At 42.0% G+C, this 21,431-nt stretch overlaps 1 protein-coding gene across 1 annotated transcript in view; it reads left to right on the top strand.

The window, feature by feature from the left end:
- LOC115079490 (mucin-6-like) overlaps window positions 1–21,431 on the top strand; it is a 150,397-nt gene that overhangs the window by 39,002 nt on the left and 89,964 nt on the right. The window contains exons 8-14 of the mRNA XM_029583114.1: window positions 1,508–1,646; window positions 2,608–2,712; window positions 3,945–4,017; window positions 6,504–6,641; window positions 10,384–10,548; window positions 16,044–16,138; window positions 18,255–18,387. Coding sequence (XP_029438974.1) covers window positions 1,508–1,646; window positions 2,608–2,712; window positions 3,945–4,017; window positions 6,504–6,641; window positions 10,384–10,548; window positions 16,044–16,138; window positions 18,255–18,387 — 848 coding nt within the window. The remainder of the gene's footprint in view (window positions 1–1,507; window positions 1,647–2,607; window positions 2,713–3,944; window positions 4,018–6,503; window positions 6,642–10,383; window positions 10,549–16,043; window positions 16,139–18,254; window positions 18,388–21,431) is intronic.

The following is a 21,431-nucleotide window of genomic DNA, read 5'->3' as shown; positions in this document are numbered from 1 at the left end:
TATGTTTAAAGGTAATCAGATCACTACTGTAACAGGATGCCTAATGTGCATGTTTAATCTGACTGGCAGACAAAGGAGTAATTTCATCTAAAACTAAACCAAGTGAATCTTGCCAACTTTTCAATGCATCATCCACATTCAAAGCAGTCAAAGATTCCAGTCTAGAGAGCTCCCGTGATTTCAGTTGTTCCTTTTCAAACTAATAACAGACGTAAGAGCAGTGGTAGATTACATAACAGAGCAAATATTCACTGTCACAGAAATCAAATAATGGTCCGTCTACGGCACTCTCTCACACGTTATCCTAGTTTGAGCATCAAACAATGATCGGTTCTTAACACACACAAGATCTAATGTATGTCCATGTTTGTGAGTAAGATTTGTACTTTCCCTTTCAAAATTATCCAGCCAAAACTCTCTGCATACATTTACACCTTCACCTGTACACTAAATCTATCTTCACATGTACATCCGCTAATACGTATGCATAGTTTTTCCAGGGAAAAATCATGGACATACTTTTGAAAATGCAAACGTGCCCGCGTAAGTGTAAACCCTTCCCCACCCACTCCTGGGAATGCCTCTGCTCACTGAGGCTAAAGGTACATACGTACAGGCCTTGCAGGCCACCTGCTCCTCCATATCATGTGGGAAAAGCCTTTTTCCATAGGTGAAGCACTGCTTTATACACGTGAATGGCTTTGGAGATTACCTTCCTTGTGTCCAACCAAGTGTAAAGTTCAAATTCCACTATCTTTAGGCAGACACCCATGGAAAACTTGCTGTGACTGACTGGAGAAAGGTTTGCTTTGATTGATTCAATTCAGGAGCTTTTTTTTGTGATTGGCTGTGCGTTCCCAGACCTGCACAGAATGATTGATCTCACATCTCAGCTGAGGGATGATGCTAAAACAGTAAGGCAGGTTAGCAGCCCTCTGTGTGCCAGACTTACTAAAAGGGTTTTCCCCATTTCGAGCTAAAGATACTATTTCCCATAAAATAAAATGGAAAAAAAATATTTTAGTGCATGAAAATGTAGTGTATGAAATGGATGTTTATCTGCAGAAGAGGGCCATTCCCAACCGGATAATGCCCTCGGGTGACCCAAAAGGAATACAGGACTCTGAATAAACATGGGAACCATGCTTCTAATCTATTTAAAGGTACATTTGGATGCTTTTTTGCTCAAAATAGATTTTGGGCTCATGCCCTCTTGCATGGTTTTTAAAATGCTATTTTGATTTCAAAAATATTAATAGGAGTCATTGTGGGTGGAGAGACATTTTAAGGAACAGCAAAAAAAAAAAAAATGTTGTAGCACATGAGGCTTTGAGCCTCTTCTTCAGATATGAGCTCCGCTTAAACCTGACCTTGCCTGTGTCTCGGAAAGGCGCAAGCCGCATTACGTTGGTTCTATGAAAACCCCTGAATATCTCTAGGGAACTTTTGTTCCATTGTGATAGGGGTCAGAGTTCAGCGCTAATGGACGTTCCTTCTTCTCCCCTAGCAAATGTGTAATGGGCCAGTGGAACTGCAAAGACCAAGTGTGCCCAGGAAAGTGCTCCATCGAAGGAGGATCGCACGTCACCAGTTTCGATTCCAACATGTTTCGCTTCCATGGAGTCTGTGCCTACATCCTTCTCACGGTAAAGCCACCAGCACACTGCAGCCACGCCATCCACTAACTTCAGTCTAGGGGAGTTCTTAAAACAAATTACCTTAGATATTTATTTCCAAACATGTGATATTCCATTTTTTTCGTTCCTAAAAAGTGTCTTTTACCCTTCCTCTAGCATCCGGGACATTGTAGTCCCGGGTGCTAGAGGACCTGGGCCCAATTGCAGAATCAGTTCTTCCGTCCCCAGGCTGGCTGGGAATTGGGATATTGCGGAAGCAGCATTCATATCTCCTGGTTGAGGAGGGGGAGCCCCAGCCATCGTACAATGGACTTCGGGTTCTAGAGGGGATCGTGGTGTGTGTGTGTGACCACTGCAGCGATTGGGCTTGAGTGAGTTAGGAGAGGATTACAAAATAAGGGGGAAACTCCAGGTAATTCTGAATGAAGGCTCGTGTGCAGCTAATGCTCATTCGTTTGAAAATGCCAATGCATGCATGTAATGTTCACCCCTTCAATCGAAACACAGCCATGCCAAAACCATATTCAATGTATTCCACCATCACAATACCAGTGCCAAAAGCCACCATCATCTACAAGGCAAGTACTGGAAATAGGGCTGTGCTTATTTCCATACCAGCAGAGAGGGGGGCTGGGTCAGAAAATTCAAGAGACAGAACTGAAGCGTGGCTTGGCTGTGAGAGACAAAATAAGGTAAGACAGAGCAATCAGGTAGCAATTAAAACAAATCCACTTTGATTTGTACAGCAAGGCTCTATATCTAAACTACGCTAAGTCCAGATCTGCTCTCTCATGAGACGAGCTGAAAGGAACATTCAGGGCACAGAGGATGGACCTGGACTGAGCCCTGACCAAGATTAACCATCTCCACATTACCTGGAGGGGAGGGAAAGGTGGGGGACGAAAGAAATCCGTTCATTTTCTGACAGCAGGCAAGTTGGCTGCATGTGTCCTGTGTTTCTCCTGCACAGAGTAAAGAGCTGCCAGGAAATGGGACCGTCGTGGGCACATTCGAAAAATGTGGAACTTCTGAAACAGAGACATGTCTGAGCAACATCATTTATACACAGTTCCAGGTAAGAACACAAATAGCTTCTCGTTGTGTTGTACAATATAAGCCTTATAGCGTAATTTTCAATTTCACAGCAATAGTATTGCTATGAAATGGCGTATAAGAATTGTGGCAGGTTCGTTAGCTCGCCTTCTTTCTGTCCAGCATCAGTAGGCCTAAATCCTTACAGGGAAGAAAGGAGATGATAATCTCTTTTTTTTTTTTTAAGATTTATATTCCACGTTTTGCACTTTTTTCAGTGCTTCAAAGTGGATTACATTCAGGTACTGTAGTATTTCTTTCTGCTGTAGTGTCATGTATCAGAGTGCAGAATTACAAAGACCAGCTATAGGAAACATGACTCCCTGGTGATTGAGGGGAGGGCAAAGGATCCCCAAGATACAACATTACAGTAAGATTACAGTTACCACCATCACAGTGGCCAGTGGTTGTACACTGCCAATCAGAGGAGTAGGGGAGGAGAGATAATTAAATAGGAGATGGGGGGACCATGACGCAGAACCCTTAGGGACCTCCTGCTATTACACCCTCTGTCACCCCCACATTGTTCAGTGATTGAACCCCTTCCATATGTTGAGGTAGAGGCAGCCATTCAGGTTTATTTCACATCTGGCCTGCAAATGCTGTAGTATCAGGTTATTTCTCACTTGGGAGCTGCAAGTACTACCTGAAAAGCGAGTGCCTAAATTCAGACTCCTACCTGCCGTTGAACCTTACTCAGAGTTAAGAGAGTTCTCAGCATTCTCCCATGATAACCTCCTGCACAAGAAATACCGTCATGCATCCTAGTGCCCAATTGGCTCGTTCTGTATATGTATTGTTACTTATGACATCACAAACCAGTGTGACCCAATCTGATCAAATATATAGGAATTAATTTGTGGCACTGCTTGGAAATGGGACTCAATCTGATCACGCACATAGGGACTAATTTGTGGCACTATTTGGAACATGATTGTTTCCAGATGTTTTGGAGAATTGATGGAAGAGTGGCTTAAATAATTTCAGGAACAGAAAAGTAAAAGTTGTAATTTATACATGATATATATTACTTGCTATGTGTACTTTTAAGCATTACACAGGACACACAGGGTATTAAGTGAAAACTGAAGGGCACACCCTGGGGTAAAGTGCCTTTTGGAGCAAAATGCCTGAGGGTTGCTATTGACATTTTTCTGTTTCTGATGATACCAGCATGCATTATACATAGTAAACCATCTAACTCTATGACCACAGAAAACAATTGTAATTTCAAAAGAAGACTATATCACGGTTGATGGTGAAGTCAAACAGCTGCCCTACAGCACAGGTAAGAAACATTTTCATAGTGTTCTTGGCTAGAGGAACCAGTTTACCAAAGCTTGTTGGCATTCGGCATGTGTACCGTATATCAAAATGATTAGAGCTAGTCCAGAGGAAGGTTACTAAAATTAGGTAGAGGTTGAACCTTAAGCCCTCTCACAATATTTCCCAAGCTAGTTCTGAAGGCTCACCTAATCTTTCTGTTTTCCTGGATAGCCATCGTGAATATGCATGCGCTAGGTCGCCAGAATATATAAATATATCTCTTCCCCTTTGCTCCATGTAGCAAAAGATCATCTGTCCTTATCCAATACTTTCTTCAGTTATGTTCCTGTCTTTGTGTCCACCCTCTCCACTGAGGCTACTCCATGTATCCACTACCCTTCCCATGAAGAAATACTGTCTAATGTTGACTGACATGTTCTAGAATTTTCTTTCCACTGGAAAAGTTTGCTTCTTGTGCATTATTTATATCTTTTAACTATGAGCAACTTTACCATAGCCCTCCCACCCCCATACCTATGTAGGGGGTGGGAGGCTTGTCACATAAGACTTTTGATGCCAATCATGCTTCTTTTTGGTAACCTTGCTGTGGACCGCCTCCAGCCTGTCTATATCCTTTCAGCGGTGCAGCCTTCAAAAGTGGACACAAAGTTTCACCAGTGTCCTGTACAGAGTATCTATCATCTCCTTTTTTCTAAGGGTATACTTCTCCCTGTGCACTCCAGGATTCCTCTGGCTTCGGCTTCTGCTTTCTTGCCCTGTTTCGCTACTTTGAGATCATATGAAATGATCACCCTGTGGTCTCGGTTCTGCTTAGTGCAAATCAATATGTAACACCCCCCCCCCCCCCCCCCCACATCATGTACTCATGTACTGCATATTCATGACAAATATCCGGAAAACCTGACCAGTAGCATGCATTTCCAGTAGCAGGAGAGGAACCACATCCTGAGAGGAAATGAGGGGGAAATATAACAGAGATATTCAAATACCTCACACAGTATAAGAAGCATATTCCATTGAAAGGAAGTTCTAGAACAAGGCTTATCATAGGAAGCTCCACGAGAGCGTGGAACTAGGAGTAACGTAGGGAAGTATTGGTTTTGACAGAAAGAATGGGGGATGCATGGAGCAGTTTACAAATGGAAATGGTAGAGCAAACTTGGAATTTAAAAGACTACGGGATATGCAGAGAGAATTAGTGAGGAAGGGAGGGTAAAGCTGGAGATCAGGTGGAGTATTGCAGCAGGAAGGGTAAAATGGGCAGACTACAGGGACATTGCTGTCATTGTCTGCCATCATATTCTCCGTTTCTATGTACTCTTTCATTGTTCTAGTTAGGTTTAATCTGTGTTCAGAGTCATAACCGAAGAAATAAATGATGTTTTTATTGCTGGGGGGTGGGATGTAGATGAATTGACTTGAACTATTCCCACAAACCATGGCAGCTGTACCCTTTGCAAAATGTTGCCTTCTTAAGAGCCCCTGCCAGGGACCTGTGGGCCAAAGAAGGGATACAAAATACCTCAAGGATTAGCAGGGACGGTGTGGCAGGGAGGGGATCTACGACAGGCAGCAGTGCGTCATGGAGGTGCTGTTTTCTCCTGGGTATTAAATCGACTCATTCTCTGGGTCAGATTTAAAGATTGGGCATAGATGGGTCAAAAAAAATGTGACAGCAGCTGGCAAAAGTCAGGGTTTCTGCATAATTTTGCAGTAGGATTTTAGGATTGCTGCAGCTTCAGGAAGGGAACATGGCAAAAATGTGTGCAGCTGAAAACTTGTGCAAAACCTTGGTGAGAACTTTGCACACAATTCTTGAAGTAAGCTCTTTGGGGGAAAAAGGGTTGCATTGCTTTTTTACAGAAGGTTTTGCTTGCACATTTGTTTTTTTATTTGCCTAACAAGGAAAAGAAAGCTTTGTACGAAAGGCACACAGTTTCACAACTGAGCCAGGAAAGTGACTTACGAGGCATTTAATCATTTTTTCTATACATTTCCTAGTCAGTAAATCTATACATACAAATAGTTCTGACTCAGAGTGTTATGTTAATCTAATAACCAAGTTAAAACAAGCACACAACAGGCAATTTTTAAAAGAATGAAAAGTGGAAGTTTTTTATATTTTCTCCTGCACACCTCTCTGCTGTGTGCAAAAATGCCAACCAAACAGAAAGCAGCCTAAATAGGCCGTATGCTCTTTTTCTGCCGTCACAGTTCTGTGTTTCTAATTATACAAGGAGCTTTCTAACTGATGAGCTCAGATTGAAGATGTTCTTAGATTGGTCACTTTATGTTTCAGCAAAAGGTGAGGTAAAAGTCAGCATTTTTTGCAACAAACATTTCTCAGTATACTGACTTGTGGCAGACTTCTGAAAGAGTTTGGCCTGACTGTAAATTCAAGTTGTGTTATCCCATGCCTTAAGCATCTTTAGTGACATGGCATGTTACAGATAAATAAACTAACATATTGTTCCTCTGTCTTCTCAGGCGACATTGTGGTCATCCGAGAGTCTTCCACTCACACAGTCCTGTACTCTAACTATGGGATGTACATGGTGATTCAGCGGCAGCCCGTTTTCACCGTCCACATAACGGTTTCACTCAGTTTTCAAGGACAGACCTCGGGTAAGGACCCAGGCTCTCTCTGGTTCAACACTGGATGAAATCCAGACAAGTTGTGTAGATATTTAAAAAAAATAAAAAAGGTATCATTTTTGGTGGCACTGAAAAGAGACACAGCTGGATTTAGCTTCTTTAAGGATGGGCCTTTTGGTACGCTTTGCCACGTCTCGGCCATTGATCAATCACCTGTGGTGACTGATCTTTTCTATTTTCATTTACCTCTGTGCATGTCAGGATCTCTGCTTTCCATACCCCATGTGCTTTTAATAATATAGTGTGGTGGGTGTGCCTTAAAACCAAACCCTGGATTGAGCATTTTAAGACCTCTATAAGGGTCCTATTTTCAAAGAGAGGTCCGTGTCTATAACAAGACCTGTTTTGGCAATAAGGCTCATACCCCAAGAGATGCATCACGGGAACGCGCAGAGGGTCTTACTTTTTAAGATGTTGTAGTGTATGATCTTGTAGTGGGAAGACAAGGCACTGATGTCCCATGAATTAAAAGTGTGTATACTATCTTTTCTGACTTTTAGCCTTTAGGTTTTATAGAGAGAGGTAAACTGGTTGGGTGGTTCTGCCTGCGATATGGCTTTTAGAACGCATGGAGCTGACACTGGTGCGGGGGGCTGGGGGTTCTCATCCTTCATGGCACTGCAGCTTCTGACTTTAACATGTGGACTTCCTGCAGATTTTCATAGCGGAACTCTCTGCGTTCTTTCCCTTTGAAAATGAGCAAGTGTAAAGACCGTGCTTTAAAAGCGTCCGCATGCTTTGCACTGTTCTTTGTGCGGGTGGCAGAGGAAGGGCAAAATAGAGCGCGTACAATACATTGGAAAAGCAATGCACACACACACACAACATTTTCTTCCCCCCCATCCTAAACATCTTTTTATTCCCCTGTGGTCATAGAAGCTGTGCGGACTTTCACCAGCTTCTGAGGGGGGCAATTTTCAGTCAGGCCATTTGACCTGAGTTAAACCTTTGAAAATTACAATCCAAGGGAGCAATTTCTAATTGGTCTCCCAGGAACAAAGTCCACAGGACGGCCTATGCAAGGGGCCAGCCATTTTATTACATATGTGCATATATGCACGCATGTTATAAAATAATCTGAATGTGCACACGTGTATGAAACTTTAAGTGGACGCGTGCCTATGTACACAAATGCCGCCTCTACCGCATAAGTGGGTTGTTTGTTGTTTTTTTTTTTAATAGACATGCATGCCGATGCCATTACCAGTTTTCCCAGTTCGTTCCCTGTTTGCCCAGGTTGGGGATAGAATTCCAAACCCCCCTAGTTTAATAGCCTCCCTTCTCCACTGTTAGCCCCGTCCCTTAAAACTCTGCTGGTCTATTTATCTTTATTTTATTACTTACCCGTCCTCCATAGCAGAAATAAAGCTATGTAGCCGGGGTCCACAGTGTGCACCTGTGCACGTAATTATTTAGGTGCAAATTTGAAAATGAAATCCAGAAATGTCCATGCCCACCCCTTTTTTGGAATTTTTCATTTGTGCACACAGTAGGAGATAGGCGCATACTCGGGCGGCTTTTAAAATCCGCTCGCCGCACACCAGCCCCGCATATTTGCATATCTCCTAGATTTGGCACGCCCTGGCCCTTTAAAATTTCACCTGATAGTGAATGTCTATTAGTGAGCCTGCTCTGTAAGTGAGGTATAAATTCTGAACTTGCCTGCAGGGTATTAACAGTTTAACAAAGATATAGTTAAATATTCAACTGTTTACCTTATTTATTTTCTATATACTGACATTCAATCTGAGATATCACATCGGTTTACATTCAGGTACTTCCCTATCCCCAGAGGGCTTACAATTCTAAGTTTGTACCTCAGGCAATGGAGGGTAAAGTGACTTGCCCAAGGTCACAAGGAATGACAGCGGGACTCAAACCCTGCTCTCCTGGTTTGTAGCCCACTGCTCTAACCACTAGGCTATTCCTTCTGCTCTAACCACTAGGCTAGTCCTCCTCCTACCTGCAGTGTAGTGACTGAGCAGTGAGTCTGCAGTCTTATTCACAGATAAAGAGAATTTAATTGAATATTAAACGTATATTTGCTGCCTGCTTGTAAAAGGGGAATGTTGATTTGCCCAGATAGGTGCAAATTCCATGAGTAAACAAACTTGTCTCATGATAACAGGCCGTTGCCTTTACCCCTGTGTGGCTTGCGGTAGTCATCCCCACGGATCTAGCTGGATAGCTCCCTCGTTCTTTGCATGCTGCCCTCATGCCTCTGTAAGAATAGAAGTGACTGTGTACTGTTTTACAGCGTTTGCACTTTTACCCACCAGGAAAAGTGGCGAGAGGTCAGAAGAATAAATGTACATGTGGAGCTTTGCTTATTTTAAATCTCTGCACATACTTTCCCCCCATGTATGCAACCCACACACATAGGACAGGCATGGGTCATTTTGTACTTATGGATTTTGCAAGTTGAATTTTCAATGGGAAATTCTACAGGAGTTTCCCTGTGAAGATATTCTGCGAGGAGTTTTCCTTTAACTCAGTATGTGCACTGTGTGTTGCATTGCGCTGTTTGGACTCCTGTAAAATTATTGAAGGCAAGATTGGTTAATTCTGATAAATGCTGCTGGCCTTTAACAACACTGACATAGTCACCCAGATGCTCTTTTATTCTAATAATACCTTACCCTTTTGGTCGGTGCACAGAAGATAGTTAAATCCATCTTACATTTAGACGGTGATCTATCCTTTCAGATAGTGATCTCAGTCATGCATATAAATTAACAGCCAAACATCTGCTCGAATAAAACGATTCCGTGCAATTGGAAAGGTCATAATTTACTAGATGTAAATTAGTGATAGAATACATTTGGAGGCTATATAGATCTGAAGCAGCTGTGGCTATTAAACATAATAGTTTGGGTAAGATCTGAGCAATATGAAAACAGGTAGATTAACATGGACACATTCACTCATTAGGTTTCTTGAGTCATATATGACTGTGTTCTTATTTCATCTCTTTCTTATTTTTTCTGCTCAATTCTGTTATATAATGAAGATACTTGGAAAAAAAGAAAAGAAGCTTGAATCCCCGAGACTATAAAGTATCCACAGATTTGCAAGCTCCACAGGGAAATGGAACATTGCCGCCAATGAGGATGATTTTTGGACCAATTTACCCAGGCAGATTGCCCGGATGAAAAAATTGTGCTCTCCCCCCACCATGACTAAAAGTTCACGTGGGCTTTCCCAATGCACATACCTTCAGCTGTGCTAAAAAGAGGCATGAGGGGAGCATTTTCCAGTCAGCGGAGTAAACAGAGTTTGTACATTAGCATTTTCAAATGTACATGCACTGTTGGGGTGATCCCCACCTCCCACTCACAAATAGCAGGTACAAATCTACCCATGGAAATAGCGGGCAATTTTCAAAAAGAAACGACCCGGGTAATTTCCCCTAACAGGTGCACATGAACAAAATTGCTTGTGTGCCTCGCAGCACCACCTTCTATTCAGCACCACCGTCCCAGATATGTGCAGTGCACGTCCTATAACTTCAGTTTCCATTTATATGTCACCCTCTGCCAAAAAAAGTACCCAGGGCGCATACAACATAGCACTCCAATGCGATAGCACATATCTCAAATAAGAGCACGAAAATTATTTTACAATGCAAATAATGTTGTTAGATTTACAGAGACAATGATCGAACAACCAGCTGATGTTCCTTTTCTACTGTTTGTTTTTTTTCTCTGTTCAGGGCTATGTGGCAATTTCAATGGGGCAACAACAGACGACTTCATGACCAGCTCGGGCATCTCTGAGGGAACTGCAACCTACTTTGTAGACTCCTGGAGGGCAGAAGCCAACTGCAAACCAGCCCAGAACAGGGATATCAACCCCTGCTCTCTCAGCCAAAAGAACCGTAAGCAAAACCTGTAGCTCCTCCTCTTTGGGTTGTCTTGCAGGTGTGCATGAACAGGAACAGCCAAAGAGCAAGGTTATGTTGATTTTCTGCCAGGTTGCTAACCTGGAACCTTTTTTTTTTGTTTTTAACTTGTTCCTGTTCCCTATTGCAATTGGAGTAGAAGGTGAAAGCTGCCACTGACGACGGTATGCTATCTTTAGCACTCAGCGTAAAGAAAGCCCTTGGAAATCTTGTGTATTCCATTGAGTATATCTTTCCAGTCTTGTTCTTCTATTGTTCACTTTGGGGCCTATGCAATAAAATTCAGGCTGAAAATGTTTCAGCATGCAATTGGGTAAAAATTAAAAGTGTGGGTACATTACGTAGATCTTGGAAAGCTAAATACATGTGGATGCTAAACTGAGCCTGCTCAGTTCTCTTCCTTTTCGCAGTCTTTGTCCCTTTCCTCCAAAATTGTATAAAAGCAAGCCTGGATCGTAGGCTGCTTGTCGGTGTTAAGCATCTGGACCAAAAAGAAGAGGTGAAAGAAAAGCCAGAACAAAAGCACACATCTCAGGTGTCTGCCGAGGACATAGAAAAGGAAGAGGAGGAAAGTGCAGCCTGCTAGACACAGTACTAGCTGCAAATTCTTCCGCCATCTCTCCACTTTTTTGCAACTTATCCTATGCCCTTCTCAACAACTGGGTTACTGTATACACAAAGAATCCTTAGTTGGAAAAAAGTGAAGAGATGGCGGAAGAATTTGCAGCTGGCTCTGTCTAGCAGGCTGCAAGTATAGTGAAAACAGAAGTTCCAGTGGAAACACAAGTACTTATGTAGCAAGGTCTAACTAGTTGGCTATATGAGCCATCTGGAAAGGCCATGGGGATCTAGGAAGCCAGATGTTCAGGCAAAAGTCACACAGGTATTGGTGGATTTTTGGTTAAATAAGGGGAGGAGAGGTGTGTGGGTATGAACAAAATAGGGGAATTTTCATGCTCAGCTACTCAGAACAGAGCATTAAGGAAGAAAACAAAAATGGTCTTGGATAAGAAGGATATCTTACAGGAGGTCACATTCTTATGGCTGGTGACTGGCATATGGCGTTGGTAGTGTAGATGACAAAAAATGAGACAGACTGGATGGGCTAATTGGTCCTTTTCTTCTAGCTACTATGTTAGTATGTTAATATGATTTGAAGCAGGGAGGCGATTGCATCATCCTGGAGGCTAAGATGCCAGACCCATACCTTTACATGACATTCAGCCAGGAGCATCTGCAAGGAAGAGTGTGGCTGGCATCATCTAGTGCCTCAGCCTGGCAATGAATCACATTTATTATTTATTTATTTATTTGGTGAATATTTATAAACTGCCTATCTCAGTGTATCTTTCCCTCAGTGCATTTCAGCAGGGAGGGTAATCTGCCGGCCATGATTCCTAAGGTTACTTGCATTTGATCTCCTTCTATGAGCACTCTGTAGTTTTGGAGTTGGGATCGGTGTTTGTCCTGGTGATGCTCTATGCAGTCCATCAAAAGATATTGCATGGGAGAAGCTGCTGTAGCCCTGGTTGAGGTTGCAACTGCAGGAAGGATAGCAACAAATCTCTATGTAAGAAAAATAAGCAAAAGTAAGAGGAAACATAAACCTATTTAGTTCTCAAAGGAGGTGGCTAAAAAACTAAAGGCTCAATGACCAGCATTCAAGAAATACAAGGGATTCCAAAAAGAGGAGTACAGGGAAGAATATCTGGTGAAATTGAAGGAGACGAGGAAAGAAATCAGGAAAGCAAAGTGCAAAGCGGAAAAAAGGATTGCCAAAGAGGTCAAGCAAGGAGACAAATCATTTTTCAGATATATCAGTGAGAGGAGGAAGGCCAGAGGTGGTTTTTGTAAAATTGAAAGGAGAGAAGGAGCAATGTGTGGAGGACTAGCAGAAATATTAAACAAAATCCTGGAGAAGAACCAGTGCTGCTTGACAAAAACTCAAATGTGAGTGGGGTAGACGCAACCCTATTTACAGAAGAGAATATATGGGAAGAAAACTGAAAGTGGACAGGGCTGTGGAGTCGGACGAGGTACATTCCAGGATGCTAAGGAGGCTAAGAGATGTGCTGGCTGGTTTACTGAAAGACCTCTTCAGTAGATCCCTGGAAGCCGGGGTAGTGCCACAAGACTGGAGAAGAACAATTGTGCTCTCACTTCAGAAAGGTGGTAGCAGGGAGGAGGCTGGAAACTACAGGCCAGTTAGCCTTACCTCGGTGGTGGGAAAATCAAGGGAGACCTCTAAAAGATAGGTTAGTGAACTATCTACAATCTGAGGGATTGCTTGACCTGAAGCAACATGGTTTCACCAGAGGAAGGTCCTTTCAAACAAATCTGAATGATTTTTTTATTGGGTTATGAGACACTTAAATCAAGGAAGAGCACTCAATATGGTTTATCTGGATTTTAGCAAAACTTTTGATACAATCCCACATAGGAGGCTCATAAATAAAATGAGAAGCCTAGGAATGGGTGCCAACATTACAAACTGGTTGACTGACAGGAGACAGTCTGTAATGGTAAATGGAACCTACTCAGAAGAGAGAACATTGTTAAGTGGAGTCTTTCAAGGATCGGTTTTGGGACTGGTTATGTTCAATGTCTTTGTGAGTGTCATTGCTGAGGGGTTAGAAAGAAAAGATGGTCTGTTTGTGGATAATACTAAGATCTGCAACAGCGTGACCATACCTGAAGGAGTAGAGCGAATGAAAAACATTTTAAGAAAGTCTGAAGAGTGATGAAAAGTTTGAGAGCTAGATTTCAATGCCAAGAACTGCAGAGTAATGCAAGGTGATATTTCTTTAATGCATGAGTTAAGAATTTTTCATCTGTTTCTAATTTGCAAATTTCTAATTTACAAATTTCTAATTTGTTTTGGATTATATTGTGATAACAGATGATATTGCCCACCAAAAGACCATATTTATGGTTGAAAATATTGGTCTTCCTTGGACAGATCACCACCTGTTAAGGTTTAAATGGCAAGTAGATTTATTATGTGATAATGAGGATTATGTTTTTAAAAAGGTTAAGAGTGAACCAGTTGTTGATCAGATGCTTGTTTTGTGGGAGAAGGTTAGGGAGAGAGTGGTTTTAAGTTCTCCAGATGCAGCTGTTAATTGGTAGAGTTTGAGCTTTAAAAGATTTATAGTAAAGCAGTGAAGAAAGTGGTTAGGAAAAATATGGAAGTATGTGGGTCCATGGTTTTCTAAAGCATTAGTGGTGCACAGGAAAAAATGTAATGAAATTAGAGAAAAATGGAGTAAGATTAAATCTAATGTTGAAAAAAGTAATTACAGGAGAGCTTTAGCTGAATATAAAATAGCAGTGAATCTGTCAAAGAGAAAGTATTTTGCGAAATGATTGAGAGAGTCCATAAATAGACCATTGGAATTATTCTCTTTGGTAAAAGGGGCTATGTTGAGGAAAGATATTGTAGTTAATAGACCTAACTTTGCAGCATTGGCAATTTTTTTAAATAAGTTGCAGAATTTGCAAGCCCAGATTGTTAAAACTCATATTGATAGTAGGGAAGAGTCTTACAGCTATCAAAGGGGTCTTACTGGGATAGTAGAGATCAGTGAGATGGGATTAGAAGAAAAATTTCACTATTTAGAGCCTCTGCCAGTCCTTTAGACCCCTGTAGATTTTTATTGATTAAGAATAAATTTGCAGTATTTCAGGATTGTCTAGTAAAGATATTGAATGTATCCTTGTCTAATGGTGGAGTCCCAGGTGTCTTTAAACAGGCTGTGGTTAAACTGATTAAAAACAAATGCCTCAGTATCCCTAGAATTACTGACAAATTATCGGCCAATAACTAATCTCTGTACCTTATGTAAGATTTTAGAACAGTGGCTACTAAAATAATTGGATAATTTTGTATTGGACCATGGCATTTATGATAACCAACAATTTGATTTTCGGAGAAACCGTGGTACAGACATTCTGTTATTATCACTTTTAGATGATATATATTGTGCATTAGAGCATAAGAAGTCAGGGATATTGGGTGTAGCTAGATGTTGCATCCACCTTCAATACAGTGCCTCTTGATAAAAAGTTAGCTTACATGAATATGGAATTGTAGGCACTGTACTGAAGTGGATTGCCTCCTTTTTAACAGATAGGAGGCAGAAAATGTCCTACAAGGGGGAATGTTCAGAATGGTATAATATGACAGTAGGGCTAATAGTGGAGTTAATATAGGTTTTTCATTTCCATCTTCTAGCCTGTAGGAATCCACAGTGCTTATCCCATGCCCTTTTTTAATTCCATTATCATTCTCGTCTTCACCACCTTGTCTGCTAGTGCATTCCAGGCATCCCTGTCTATGCAGAAATAGCTCTATAGTAGGAAGGAGTATGACTTCTGCATGGGGGTAAGCTGCATGGTGGCAGTTACTACCCTTAATAGAAGACACGGGGGTAACCTGTATGGAGTGGCAGTTACTACCCTTTACAGTAGATAAGGGAATAAACTGCATGGAGCGGAAGTTACTACCCTTGACAGTGGGCAGGGGAGTAAGCTGCACAGAGCGGCAGCTGCTAACTGTGGCAGCTTGCTGGGCAATCTGGATGGACCTTCGGTCTTTATCTGCCGTCATTTACCCTGTTACTAAGACCTCAAAGTTCTCCAAAAACAGCTCTGCTCCTTAGAGAAGGTAAGTTGTTAAACAAAAAAAAATAGGGTTGATAGGGTTTAGGGGTCAGGGTGGAGAGGGGGGAAAGGGAGGAAGGGTAAGTAGAGGGATAGGAACTTTCCCTCCCAGTCTGCTCCTTAATTGGAGCAAACTTGGAGGGAACTGGGCAAAGGCCCAATCACGTCACTGCGCATACTTTAAAAAATCTCCCCTCCCACGCGCGCACAACCCGTGCGCACTGATACAAAATTGGACGTGCACATGCACACGGGTATTGTATTTTATAACGTGTGCGTGTCACCGCGCACATTATAAAATCGGCGCGGCCATGTGCGCGCACTGGGAACCGCACGCACATGGACACCCACGCATCTCTTTTAAAACCTACCTCTATATGTGCATCTTTTTAGCAGGCATGATTTTCTTTGCAAAAGATACTGACTAGCACCAAATTTATGCCTGTGGCAATACTTGCATTATTTTAAAACAGTACAAAGGGAAGGTCTGCATACATGAATTTCTGCACAAACCTGAAATTTGGTGCAGATGCTAATTTCAATTTAAAAAAATTACAGGGACTTTTTTTTTTTTTTTTTTTTACAATTTTATATGTTTTTTCTCAGTCTTAAGTCAGAATCTAAATCAGCTACGTGTACTGTAAAAAAAAAAAAAAGACAGAATGGTTAGAGATATTGGCTTCATAAATGTAAAGGGAATTAATCTGAGAATAAAATACTGAACATTCAAAGCCTGGCTTCCCTTCGTCATGCTCTGTGTTGGCACTATAACTGGAATAAACTAACGACTATCTTTCCCCTTTGTGTAGAAATCTGCGCAGAGACCCACTGTTCATACCTGACCGACAGGAATAATGTGTTTAAGAATTGCCACAACAGCGTGGACCCAGAACCGTTTTACTTGGTAGGTGATGCATCTGATAGCTGCTCTCTGAGGCACACTGTCTCGACGTGCTGTATTAGCGATGCAGACAGCAAGCCCATTGTGCTGCCGTGTTCAGAGACATCCACTCTTGCACCCGTGGCCTCTGCTCAAAGTCATGAGGGGTAAAAATGCCTTTAAAAGCAAGAGTAGCCATCATTGGGAAATTAACTGATGGATTCATAATAGTACAAATGAAGCCCACAAAAATTTGCACAACGGATCACTGCGTCTCCCTGCTTCCCCAATTGCCACAGCTGCTCCTTCACACGTCTCCGACTCCCTTTGCTTCTGAAGCCTACTATGCAGACGCCCTTCACCATCTCTCTCCCTATTCCTAACCCTCCTCCTCCATCTGTCTCTTTATTGGAGCAACAACTTGGAAAGTGGTGTGCAGAAAAGCCCCTCCCCCCATGAGTAGAACAAGCCCTAAGGCTCGGGATGGTCATTGGACCTTGCAAGGTCCATGGCCCTCCCTGTGTGCCCCCATGCCCAGAATGGGGCGAGGTTAACCTAGTTATATCATATGGTTGCAAAGGCTCTGCCTTATCATGTATTTATTTATTTAAAAGTATTTATTGCCCTTGCCCTCTGATGTTCGGGCGGGTTACAAAGTACATTCATAATTAAATAGACAACATAAAAGAATAAAATAACTTAAAAGAATAAAAGAGATTTTTACATTAAATAACTTACAAAATGAACAAATAGTTTGAATAGTTATAACTTGCTAAAGTTAACAGTGTGCGTAGCGCTGTGTTCTAACCTCTAGCCGCACGGACATTGATATATTAAGAAACTCATACCTGAAAGTGAGGAAGAAAGCCAAGACCTTTCCCTCAGTATTAAATCTGATGCTATGGTAAGAACTGGTTTCAGACTTGGTAGGACAGGGACTGCAGCTCCAGTGAGGAGCCTGTACTGTTTCATCTGCTGCAGCTTCCAGGTGTGATTGCAGAGTCAGGCGTGCTGCTTGTAAAATGGATCGGCCACAGTATGATAAAGGCAGTACAGGGCAGCGATCCGATCAGCAATGGCATGACCATTAATCTGCATTATTAGTACATTTAAGTAGCCATCGGTAGAGCATATGGATAAATGAGTCAGTGCTGGGTTTTCAATTCCATTTTAAAAAGTATTCTAGGAATTTGTACTATGAGAAATGTTGGCAGAAGCGTTAGGAAACCAGGACTGGCTTACCTGTTCCATGTTACCTGGAGCCAGATAGGCCACATATTAAATCAGTTGTAAGGGCCTCTTGTGAAAAACTGCACCTGTTATACCATCTCAAGCCACTGATTAATCGATCCCACATGTTTTTGTACAGTTTTGCAATCATTATTAACTGAATTAGATTACTGCAATTCTTTATACATTGGACTACCCCTTGACTATTGCAGATTATCCAAAATGCGGCAGCTTGTATTATTTATCAGGCTCTAACATCCATGATCATGTGACTCCAGTATCACAGTGGCTCCATTGGTTGCCCATATGTTGCAAATACAATATAAACTGGCCCTCATAATCTAATTTATTAAATAATATCTGTGCTCCCTGGATAAATTCAGTTCTCAGAAGGAATGCCTCTATAAGGACTCTTCGGTGCTCGAATCAAGGCTTATTGGATAACCCATTCCCAAAATTAGCACATCTGTCTGAAACATGAGAAAGGACCTTCACCTCTGCCAGGCCTGTATTTTGGAATTTCCTCCCTGCCTTTGTCTAGAACATACAAGGTACCAAAATATTCAAGGCGGCTTTAAAAATTCACCTATTTAAGTAGGCTTTTGAACTAAATGGCTAATAACTTCAAATGATGTTTTCAAAAGCAAGAAACTATTTTGATTCCTTTGCTGCATTGCCTGAGTGTATTCCTTTCTCTTCGCTTTTCTGATCTTTGCATGTTATGATATTGGATTGTTTTATGTTCTGTGTTTAATATTATGTATGTTAACTTGTACCCTGCCCCAACCTTCTGGAGAGTGTGAGTACAAATATTTTAAATAAAATAGTTACCTGGCCATTAAATATAGGCAAGAAGTTTCTGAGGGAATTCTGCCTTCCCACTGTCATGACTCTTTTGCTCTCATTTCAGAGATGCTTGTATGAAGCCTGTAATTACGAGAACACCTTTGATTTCCTTTGCTCTGCCCTGAGCACCTATGCACAGGCCTGTGCATCCAAGGATGTTATCCTTCCTGACTGGAGGTCGAACGTTTCCAGCTGTGGTAGGTGACCTCAGCAAGCCTCTGGGCTTGGACAGGAAGGAGAGCCTGGCTAGAGCAGCAGAAGTCTGGCCTATCCTATGACTATAGAACTTATAAACACTCAAGGTAGCTGAAAATCAGAAATAACAAAATGTACAATATTCAGCTATTAATAGAACTCAATCTATGATGTTTTCTAGCAACCGTCATGAATGGCCACAATTGCTAATGGCTTATTTGAATCAAGCCCTTAAAGCACTGGGCTTGTATAATCATAGGTTGCTGAAAATGGACAGGGCAAACACTGTGTAAAAACTACTAATGTTTGCACTTAGCTTGTTCCACCAGACAGTAAATGAATATTTTTCAATTCCTGAAGTGCTTGCTCCAACACTACAGTGTTTCGGAGTTTCCAACTCCTTCCTCAGGGAACTTCAGGGAGGCAGTGTGCTGGTAGGAAAATTCTGTGTGGAAAGACAAAGCAAAACAGAGTTCTGAACATTGCCGAAGGCTAATGAACCAACAATAGGCTGAGAGCTGGAGTCGGGAGACTTACTGTATAGCAGAGGCTGAGGTCATTCAAAACGCTGAAAAACATTTGCTGTGAGTGCTGCAATAAGTAACACAAATTGGTTATATCCTCCTTATTATGCCGACAAAACAAATATTAGAAGGCTGGAAATGTGCAGACAACGTGAAAGAGTGTCTTTTAAGAAGTAGTATACCTCTGCACTGAGGTCTACAGTCGGACATCGCGCTAAACTTCTTTGAATTAACAACTAAAAAGTATCAAAGTCTCTTGAAAGTATAGAAAAATGCCACTCCGGTGCAAAGATGTAAAAAACGTACGTGTACTGCAACTGTACAGCCTTGCTGTGATTTGTGCCGCTGAATGACAAGTAAACGCGGGAAAAACTGCGGGCTTTAAAGGAGACCCGCCGACCAAGTTTGTTGGTAGCAGGAAATGACGTATATGAAATGGCTGACTTATGACATCATTGCCCTTATTTGGATCACATTCAGACAAGGATTCCTTTAACATGTCATCTCCATTTTTCAGTCGTATACCTCATTCTGCTCTGCCCATCACTTGGTCTCTGTCTCAGGTCTGGGTGAACCTCCTTTAACTTTTTTTTTTTTCAAATAAGATTCAGATCTGGGAGCATGTGAATAAAAATTACATGGATAATTAGAGGCCTCTCTGACCCAGTTCAAACCTGACAATGATTTTATTGGGGGGGGGGGGGGGGTTATAGGGAAAATATGGATTTACTTGTATGGGTTCAGATTTATGCAAATATTCACAGATTTGAAGTCGCTGAAGACAGCACAAATCTCTGCATGTTCCGAATAAAATGTTGATTCAGCCCAGGTCCTGCCCCGAGTGGAGCACCGGTGGCAGCTCCACACACACAAGCCAATGCCAAGGCTCAGAGTAGCCCATGCCACACCGAGGAGCCAGAGTTGCAGCCCAGCCCCCTGCTGTCGGGCTGCACTGAGAGAGAGAGAGAGAGAGAGAGGCTGGCAAGGGAGGAAGCCCAAGTGAAGGAAGGAAAAGGGTTTGGGGGAAAAGAAACGAAAAGCAAATGATTAAAAATAAACAGTTAAAGAAACACTAAGCAAAAAGAGTCAAATAGATTTAATAAGGCACAAAAAAGCACAGAGAAAGGTTAGGTTAGATCAGGAGGGGAAATTATTGCTCCTGGCTCCTCAAAATTGTAGCTGGTTTTGAAAATGTGTTTTTGGTCCTGCCCCTGGCTCCAGGGCCGACCCTGCCTGGAGCTGCCCTTTGCATGCACCGTCCGGCTCATGAGCAGGGTTCCATTCACTTTGTTTCACCCCCAAAAGGAGACTGTGCAGACAGGTTATGCATTTCATTTCATTTCATTTCATTTTTCTTTTGGGGGGGGGTCCTTATATTTGCTTTATTTCTTAAAAAAAAAAAAGTTGAAAGAAGGTCACCACTGCCACCAAAAAAAACCCCTCCCCCCCCCCCCCAGGTCTTCCCCTGATCCTTCCTAACCTCCCACCCATGCCCCAATCCTCTTACCCTCTTATTAACAATTTCTTCTGGGGCAGGAAGGATCTTGGGTGGCTGCTTGCCCACAGCTGCTGTTATCGCAAGTCGTGCCGGCAGACTGAGGCCAGCACCATTGTAAATTGATGCCATATAAAATGGTGCTGGCCTGGGTCCATCAACATTTGTGATAGCAGCAGCTGTGGGGAAGAAGCAAATGGGGAATACCCCTGCCCTGTGAATAAAGTGGGTCTGCCAAGGCTGAGGAACACCAGAACTGCCATTTTTAGATCAGATCAAGGATCCATCAAGCCCAACATCTTTTCCATCAGTGGTCAAGCCACATCCCAAGTACCTGGCGGGATCCCAAATAGTAGTGAGATTCCATGCAACGTATGCCCATTGATAAGCAATGGCTTTCCCCAAGTCTTCCTTCTTAATGACAGATTATGGACTTTTTCTTCAGGAACTTGTCCAAACCATTTTTAAACCGAGCTATCTTAATTGCCTTTTCTACATCCTCCAACAAAGCATTCCAGAACTTAATTGTGTGTTGAATAAAAAAATATTTTCTCCATCTTGTTTTAAATGTGCTACTCAGTAACTTCATTGTGTGCCCCCTTGTCTTTTTATATTTTGAAACAATAAACAACCAAGTTGCATTTATCCATTCCACTCTACTCATTTTCTCAATCACTATCATATCACCCTTTAGACATCTCTTTTCCAAGCTGAAGAGCCCTAACCTCTTTAGCCTTTCCTCATTAGGGAGCCATTCCATCCTTTTTATTATTTTGGTCACCCTTCTCTGTACCTTTTCTAGTTCTGTCAAATCTTTTTTTGAGATATAGTGACCAGAATTGCACAAAGTACTTTAAGTGTAGTTGCACACTGGAGCAATACAGAGGCATTATGGCATTGTCCATTTTATTCTCTATTCCTTTTCTAATAATTCCTAGCATTCTATTTGCTTTTTTGACTGCCACCAGACACTGAGCCAAGGATTTCAACTTTTGTCCACAGTAACCCTAGGTCCCTTTCCTGGGTG

The sequence above is a fragment of the Rhinatrema bivittatum genome, chromosome 17 (assembly GCF_901001135.1).
Source record: "Rhinatrema bivittatum chromosome 17, aRhiBiv1.1, whole genome shotgun sequence".
Classification (NCBI taxonomy): domain Eukaryota; kingdom Metazoa; phylum Chordata; class Amphibia; order Gymnophiona; family Rhinatrematidae; genus Rhinatrema; species Rhinatrema bivittatum.
Note: the sequence above shows the minus strand (reverse complement) of the source record. Positions and strands in the feature narration are given on the sequence as shown.